The 9,325-nt window shown below is 36.6% G+C and overlaps 1 protein-coding gene across 1 annotated transcript; it reads right to left on the bottom strand.

The window, feature by feature from the left end:
* Window positions 1-533: 533 nt before the first annotated feature.
* Window positions 534-8,829, bottom strand: LOC121256580 (cold-regulated protein 27). The gene is made up of 5 exons (XM_041157427.1): window positions 8,538-8,829; window positions 6,633-6,815; window positions 6,242-6,530; window positions 1,148-1,257; window positions 534-999 (listed from the first exon to the last, which is right to left on the bottom strand). The coding sequence occupies exons 1-5, from the start codon at window positions 8,688-8,690 to the stop codon at window positions 916-918; spliced, it is 819 nt and encodes a 272-aa protein (XP_041013361.1). The 5' UTR covers window positions 8,691-8,829; the 3' UTR covers window positions 534-915.
* Between the last annotated feature and the right edge of the window lie 496 nt (window positions 8,830-9,325).

The raw sequence follows: 9,325 nt of genomic DNA, 5'->3' as shown, positions 1-9,325 counted from the left end.
AATTTATTTTGTACAGGGTAAAAAAAAAAAAAAGTACATGACAACTTTACCAAAGACAAATTATCCAGATTTTTGTGCTGATAAAGCATCGGTGGAAATATTGCCAATGCTATTAATATTGCGTTTGAACAGTGGGATGATCTTAAATATTTTATAAATAGTAATAAAAAAATAATGATAGAATAATAAATAATAGTAAAAATTAAATAAATAATAATAAAATAATAAATAAGAGTGAAGTATTCTGCTACCCAAACTAGCCTTAGACACCCAAAATGAAAATTCTATTGTACAGTTGTACTCATCTTGGATAATCTCATCCTGACATAGGAGGAGATCAATCTAGAACTACCGCCTCATAACTGATTGGAAAATCTCATCCCTTGCTAAAGATAACCTCTGGTCTCTCTAGAAAGTCTCACTCTCATCTTTTGGACCAGTGTCACACAACATCAAGCGCTTCTCTCTGAAATACATTTTCAGTACGCCAAATTAAGGAAATAAACGGAAGAAAGAAGCTTATAAAAAGAATAGGAAAAGAAAAGACGGTCTTTATCTCCAATAGCTAACCAGCATGGTAATTATAATCCAACTTCCTCAACTACATGCATCTTATGGAAGATAGATACTAGATCTAAGTTGATCCTTTTTTTTTTTTTTTTTCTACTGAAATTTTGTGAATAATCACGTGTCAGCATTGCCACCATGTTAACCCCAGCACCAAATCCTCATTGAGGTCGAAAAAGTTTGTTGCTGATAAGCTTCCGCAGTGCTTACCAAATTTGTTTCGATGTATCACTGCCGATGGTTATCTGTCAAACTTACAATTCCAAGTCACAAACTCAGCTCCCTTTTAGAAAATTATGCAGATCAGATTTTGGGCAGACACGGCTTTCAGGGTGCCCTGACAGCAGCTCACAATGTCCTTGTTTCCTCTCCGAGGGAAGCATTATTAACAGCTGAAGCATCTTTCGTGTGAAATTTTCCAAACGGCACAATCTGAAAAAGGGCAAATAAACGAGGGGACAAAAGTTAGTCACCAAATAATGATTCCCCAATAGTTACATGATCTCAAACTTAAGTGTGCTAGGCAAGCCAAATGGCAGTTAATATATATATATATATATATTATTATATATATTATTACTTGAACATTGCTTGACTCATCAGCTGTAGTTGTCATCAACATTTTCATCACAGATGCACAGCTTGACTTCTCTCCTTGGTCTTCATCTGAAAAGTTCTGATCTGAAACCTCTGAAAAGAATCCAAACAAGACAGAATAAATATCACGAGGCATTAATCTATTACAGCAAACAACTAGCAACAAGAGGGTATCAAAGATTCAAAAGTCCTAATTTCCCAATTATCCGAATATGCAAACTAGCACTGTTCATCCGGGCCGGATTTTTTCCCAGCCCGGTCCGGAACCCGGAAAACCAGATTCCAGTTCCATGTTCCGGCCTGGATAAAAAATTATCTAAAACCCGGACTAACACGGTCTGGGTATGGGTTATGGACCCGATACCCGGGTCTTTTAAAAAAAAAAAACCCTTGATCATAAATCCCCCCGACTCACTTCTCTCTCTCTCTCTCTCTCTCTAGTCTCTCGCTCTCTCTCTCGTTGCGCTACTGGAGAAGTAGAAACCCTAGCCGCCGCCATCATGACCCCGTCGCCACATCTCCTTCGCCGTCGTCGTTGACCTTTGCCTCTAGGCCGTTGTTCTAGTAAACCCCCCCCCCCCCCCCCCCCCGGGGCGACTCACCTCTCACCTTTCTCTCTCTCGTTGTGCTACGGGAGAAGCAGAAATCGTAGCCGCCGCCATCGTAACCCCGTCGCCGCATCTCCTTCGCCGTCGCCCTTTGCCTCTAGGTCGTTGTTCTGGTAACCCCCCCTCCCCCAACTCACCTCTCTCTCTCTCTCTCTCTCTCTCTCTCTCTCGTTACACTGCGGGAGAAGCAGAAACCATAGCCGCCGCCATTGTGACCCCGTCGCCTCATCTCCTTCGCTGTCGACCTTTGCCTCTAGGTCGTTGTTCCGGTTCTCTCTCTCTCTCTCTCTCTCTCTCTCTCTCCCCTTGTAACTATGTTTTTGTGCATGAGTACAAGGTCATTGGGTGTGTGAACTATTTACCGTTGAGATGGGTTGTGCGGTGGTGGATGGATGCTTTGACCATCTGTTTGCTGGTGGCCATGTGGTTTTTGGAATGTTTGGAAACTTGTTTTTTTTTTTAATCTGTATTTGGGTATCGATTTGTTTATGGATTCGTTGATTCTCTATTTTAATGAATCTGTTTGGTTGTTGGGAAAGTTGAAGGAAAAAAGCCCAAATTGGTTTACTTCATCCTTTTCACTCTCTGTATGTACTCATCCATGCTCAAAAGTTTAATGAAGAATCTGTTTGGTTGTTGGGAAAGTTGAAGGAAAAGAAAAAAAAATCCGGATACAACCAGGAACCCGGATTTCCGGATTTCAAAAACCCGAATCCACCCAGGTTCCGGCCTGGGTTTGACCCGGACCAACCCGGCCTGGGTTTGAAACCCGGATTCCCAAGTCGGAACTCGGATGAACACCCCTAATGCAAACTAAAGGGTGACTTCCCAGATAAGATTTTGACACTTGGTGTCAAAAGTCTTAATTTTATTTAATGACATAAGTGACCACCTTAACTTAATAGAATAGAAAGATTTCATAGATTATACTCTATGTTTTTATAAATTATATGTTTTTTTAGCAAAGCAAAGTAATCAATATTTACTGTGACCAATGAACTAGAATTTGGCAGGGGTGTAACCGGTCCGGTCCGGTTTTGGACAAAATTTAAGACCGAACTTGTATGTACCGGTTTTGCATTTTCAAAAACCGATTACGCACCGATTATCTCCCTAAACCAGTACATCCAGTTTTACCGGTTCCAGTCCGGTTCGGTCCGTTTTCCGGTTTTAATTTAGTGAATGCATGAGATTTGTGAGAGAGAGAAGCATTGAAAGTAGCTAGCAATCTAGAACTTGGAACAAATATATGTGTGAGAGAGAGACCAATAGCTGAAGACAAATGCATGGAATCTAAAACTGCATCAAAAGGATACCTAGCTAGAATATTATTACAGATCAGATTCATCACTATATATAAAAGCAGGTGCTCTTGGGGAACAATATTGTTTATGGATGAAAGCCCAATACAATGCTTGGGAATGTATCCTATCTTAAGAGGTAAAAAGGCTGCTCTTTGCCCCCACATTTGCATAAACCTTTTGAAAAATGATATGTTTAATCTTGAATCCATCTATGTATGAGAGCAAATAAATCTTTCAAAAGGGCATCCAACTGGTAGGTAGGTTTTTTTTACAATTCAGTAGATGTTTTATTTTTCATTTTTGACATAGAAATGGGAGATTTCATCTTTGGAAGTCATACAAGAGATATGGGATTGAAGGCAATGAAGCGAAGCCACTTGAAAGCTTTCATTCAACTCAAGTGCTTAATCAAACATAACAAACAGAGCTTTATGCTAACATGGTCCTTAGAAAAAAAAAAAACCTAGGAAGTCTGCAACCCAACGATACCATTGCAGACGTAAGAGTCTCACTCAACTTGGAAGTATTAGACTTTCTTTGTTGTGTTTGAAATCGACAACCCAAAGTAAAATAGTTTCTTTGTTCTGCTTTCTTTTAACAACTGGGAGCATATGTCTAAACAATCCTAACCTCCAAGAAAGATGCACAAAATTATATAGGAATTAAGTCCAACGAGCAACACCTAGGCGAAAATTCTCAAAGATGTCTAAAGTTTCCATTTAACCAATAAACCTTCGAAACAAAAAAGTTCCCATAACAATTAAACCAACGGAGATTAAAAATGATATTAAAAATGATATACACATCTGAGATTGTTCCAAGAAAAATTACCGTTGAAGACAGAGCGACGTGAGAGAAGGGCTGCCGGCTGCGTGAGACGGTAAGAGACAAAGAGGGCAGCGCAGTGTTGAGAGAGGGGCCGAGGGGTTGTGCATGCGACGGGAACGGCTCGAGAGGTGAGGCCATGAGGGGAGGTGCAACGGCAAGAGAGTGGGTCTGTGTTTCTAAGGGGGCGACGGCAAGAGGGAGGGGACTTAGGCTGAGGGGGCGACGGCGAGATGTGCACAGTGCAATGGCGTGGGCCGTGGCCGCGTGAGAGGGCAAAGATGCAGAGAGGCTGCGAGGCAGAGTGAGAGAGTGAGGAAGAAAGGGGCGGGTCTAAGGGGTTTGGGAGACTGAAGGTGCAACGGCACCGTTTAGTAATAATATCAAAATTATTACTAATAGTCTAATTAGACTAAACTCTTATACTATAAGTCTATAACTATATCAGTAATTTTGTATAAGTATAACTATAGTCTATATTAAACTATTAGTATTAGAATAAATATTAGTATTAGTTATAGCTATATAATATATTAGACAATATAATAGTATTAATATTAGACTATTAGTGTCAATGTTGTTCTGAATACCTCTTTCCATTGTTTTCCTTCATTTATATAGAAAAGGGTTACAACTGAGCACTGTCTATTCAGCGTGATTCCAATGCTTAATTGTTGCTGGTTTTACTGTACACGTTATCTATTTACTTCACTGTACACATTATCTATGGATGCGTTATCTATTTACACGTTAAGTCTATTTACAGCCAAGCTATTTATCTGCTATACTATCTAGATATAGAAAGCCTCTCTGTAAAAGTATCTCTGTAACAATTAGTATAACTATATTTTAGTATTAGTTATAGTTATTTAGTATAACTATATTAGTATTAGTATAACTATAGTCTATATTAGTGAGTTTAATTTATTATAACGATATTATTGATAGTATTATAGTGATAGAATTAATATAGTAATTTATTATAGTGATGGTATTAGTATAGTAATTTAGTATTGGTATTACCATATCATTATTTTATATGTGATTATTTAGTATAGTGATTTATATACTAATTTATACATAGACTTAAAGTATATTACTAATAGTAATATAGTATTAGACTCTAGTATTATTATAAATATTATTATATTAGAGATTTAGACTACTAGTTATAGTTATTAGAATAACTATATATTACTATTTGTTAATTGTTATAGTGAGTTTAATTTATTATAACTGTATTATTGATAGTATTATAGTGATAGTATTAGTATAGTAACTTAATATTAATATTACTATATCATTATTTTATATGTGATTATTTAGTATAGTGATTATTTAGCTATATATAATATATTAGTATTAGTTATATATTAGTATAGCTATAAATAAAATGTTATTAATAATTTAAATATATATTTTATGTTTAAAGCATATGATCAATTAAATTTTCATCTTTAAGATTAAACTTTGATTTTATAAATTATAATAACATTATCTTATATATAATTATATTAATAACATTTGATCAAACAAATTATAAATGTTCATATTTAAGATTAACATTTTATGTTAGAATTTATAAATTATAATATGAAATTATTTCATATATGATATATAATTAATAATTATATATATTATATATAAAAATTTCATATATAATTATATATTATATATAAAACTTATATATATAAAATATTTTGTATAATATTAATTTTGTATAAAACTTATATATATAATATTAATTTTTATATTTTTTTTCTCCAACTGGGCTGATCCGGTCCCGTCCCGGAAACCACGGAACCGGACTGGGTCTAGCCAGTTTTCCGGTTACAAGAATCGATCCCGGACTGGACCGGTTCAAAACCGGGCCAACCGGACCGGTCCGGTCCAGACCGGTTCCCCAGTTTAAATTTACACCCCTAGAATTTGGTAATGGCTTATTTTGCCACACCTGGCTCTGAAGAAAAAGGTATGTAGAATTTTTGAATCAGACTAAGACGACGCTCAGAAGATATGTATATTTTCTAACCTTTTGCAGGCTTAACTCATCTGCACTATAACACAATTATGTGGAACAAGGGCTTGAATCCAAGATATAATTCCAAATGATGAGTCAAAATCATATAGGTACACTTGTGTAATATTAATCATAATAGTACAACCTTCACATAAATATACACCGAAGACTCCATAAGATAAATAAGCAATCGAAGATCCACAACTTGCACATACAACAGCATACTAATATGCTAAAAGAAATCATCATACCATACGAAAACTATAGTAAACAGGCTAGGATGGGCAGTGCAGGAAAAGCAAACACATAATCAGAATTACCTGTAGTGTTGCCAATCAAATCTTGCTGGCGTTGGTGACATAGAGAGTGCTGCTCCAAACCTCTTGATGATCCAGAGGGCAAATTCCCTTTTAAGCAAATTCCTTCATCACAAGGAACACCATGTTCATGGGTGCCCGCAGATCTTACACAACGCCGCTTGCCTGCAGATGTAAAATGGCGTATCCATGGACTATCTAGAACAACATGAGAATCAGCAGTGCTGTCCAAGAAAGAATCGTTGCTTTTATAGTTGATCTTCTGCCAGCAGCCATCTCGTAGAACCACAAACTGAAAATCAGGAAAGAAAATATGACAACCACGACAGGAGCTTGAACAAGACAACACAGACATGCCGAATTTATTAAATAATCAAATCAGTTACTTCCTAACCAGGTCAGAAGAGTTGCAAGTTTTGGCTCGAGGTTCTTCAGATGGATATGGCCCCAATGTCTTATCTTCTAAGCACCTCGCACGCATATGCATAGAACGCTGCAGCTCGGTAACAAACGATGCCTCTAAAGAATCAAGATACATACTGTGCTTCTCATCTGTCCACTGTGTCAATGGCCCCAACTATAAAAGCACCAATATGAGTATATGAGTATACATATCTTTCGACCAATAATGGAAGAGTCAAGTGTTAACATTAGCTTAGGGGGGAAATATTCTAAAAATAAAGGAAAAATAAATAAAATAACAGGATAACTTAATATCCAACTCATTGCTGAAGATTATACTAAAATGTTCATGCTTTTGTGTTTATCCAGGCAAGCAAACCGCCAAAGCCAGTCTTTTCAAGTTCACACCTCTACTTGCATTGTGAGTACTGAGCATTCACAACCCACAGATATTTAAGTCTCACCACCCATAAAGATGATTTGCATGTACTGTTGTAACCTTGCGAGGATTTAAGTCTCATTACCAACTTTCTGTAGTTGTACTTCCATTGATGCAAATGTCCACTATGTGTTGAGATCTCAGATTAAACTTTTCTTCAGGGGGCAAATTAGAGTTTTTATTGTGCTCTGCCAAGAACTAGAAACTCCAATCTTGAACAATCAAGTAATTCAGTGGTCTGAATAGTGCAAAAGGCATACAAATTAAAAATCTTAATAGATTAACAGGCAATACGAGTACCTAATATATCTTCTAATAAATTCATAGCATGTTTTAAAACATTGAAGTTAACCACCTGGTCATCCATCTAATCATATTACCAGCTTGTGCACAGGGAACGTGGGGTTTGACGTTCTTAGGCTCTGTCTACTGTGCTATATAAGTCACCGCTTGATTTAAAACATTTTTTGTCATCCGGTCGTCTTGGCTCCATTGGAAATTCCTCCAAAATGATGTCACACTCTGTGTTAATCTAAAGTGAAAATTCTCTTGAAGAAAAGCGTAGAAGTTGTAACTAACACTTCTGACACCACCAAAGGAATAGCGTATACAAAATGATTATCGGATAAAGACACTAGAAAGTATCATCACTCCATAAGAACATGAGACAGAACATATAACAATTGAAGCTGAAATGAATAGGTACAATAAAATACTTGTCCGTTCTCTGCCGTTTACTGATCAAAAAATGAATACTTACATAAAATAGTAGCTCATAGGAAAAAAAATTCATAAAAGTCTACAAGGGCATTCAAAATAATTGATATTTCTTGAAATTCTACTCTAAATTGCACATGATGGCAACTGAAGTTGAGAATTAAGAGAAGCAAGCAGTGAAAACAAAACCAGAATAGAAAATGAAAACCCATTTAAGTCAAAGCTCATTGGTTCAGAGAGTCATTCGAGATTATTATCTATCGACAAGTTAAAATAGCTACTTTGAACACAGATAATAAGGACATTCAAAAGAGAATTTAGACACCTAAAATAGAAGTGCAGTCATTTGTGCTCCCCCCGCGGAAATACTACTTTCACGCTCAACTAACAAATTTGGAATTAGTTTCCTCTATATGCCGAGAACAACCCAAGAGGGAAGCGTAGGGGGATAAACCAGCAATCTAATATATAATTCTTTGTTTTTTCAGCAACACAACTATACATTCCAAATGATAAAGAAGTATCGCTAAAAATGCAGGGAATTTACAGATTATAAAAAACATAGAACATGCAATTTAAACCAATAAAAAAAAATTAACGCCGCTCTCAAGCTCTTTGATGCTACTAAAGAATATAAAACTGAAACATCAGATTCAAAGTTTTATAAACAAGTTTTTAATTCATCCACTAAGCAGAAACAATATTGAAGAAAATAGTAATAAGAAGAAAATTAGAGATTACCAGTCTTGCATTTTTACAAAGACGTGAAGGTTCTTTGCAAGCGTTAGCCGTGATGGCAGATGAGTCAGAGTTCGTCTGAGTCAACCCGCAACCCACCGTTGCCTCAGGATCCGGTGACGGCGACAGAATATTACGACGGAGATTGTGTCCCATTCTTCTTGCACGGACAAAAAATGAGAAAAGAAAAATTGGAAATCGTAAGATGTAACGGTAAATCAGCAGAGAAACCCTCCCCTCAGAGAGGTCTTGAAGAATATGAGAGAGAGGGAGAGAGAGAGAGAGAGAGAGAGGGGCGGTGATGCTGTTGTTAGGTTGGGGCCAATAAAGGCTCCACATGGCGTCGCTTTTACACGTGTCAGAAGCATCAGAAGGATGCCACGTCAGCAGAACGATAATATCTTGGGCATATGTCAGCGAAGATATTTTGTTGCTTTATCCGATCCCCTCCTTAATCCAATAATAATGAGTCGTTGAAACTCACCGCATTTACCGTCATCACCATCACCACCAGCCAAAACAGGAATATTCGAAGTAAAGGCGTTAATTTGTTGATCACGCATCCATGTCGAGGAGTAGTTTTTGCCTTTATAAAAAGGGCGTATGAAAATTAATCGATTTCAAAGCCTAAGCCAATCAATTTCAAGTAAAATTAATTAGTAGCAAAGAGACATATCATGAATATCACATAATGGATGGAATTTGGAAATTAACACTTGCACATGTCATCTCATGCTACATGATTTCCTTGTTTATCACGTAAAACAACACAAGATCCACCATTATTTTTA

Source organism: Juglans microcarpa x Juglans regia, chromosome 3D (assembly GCF_004785595.1).
Source record: "Juglans microcarpa x Juglans regia isolate MS1-56 chromosome 3D, Jm3101_v1.0, whole genome shotgun sequence".
Taxonomy (NCBI): Eukaryota; Viridiplantae; Streptophyta; class Magnoliopsida; order Fagales; family Juglandaceae; genus Juglans; species Juglans microcarpa x Juglans regia.
This window is presented reverse-complemented; position numbering and strand designations above follow the sequence as displayed.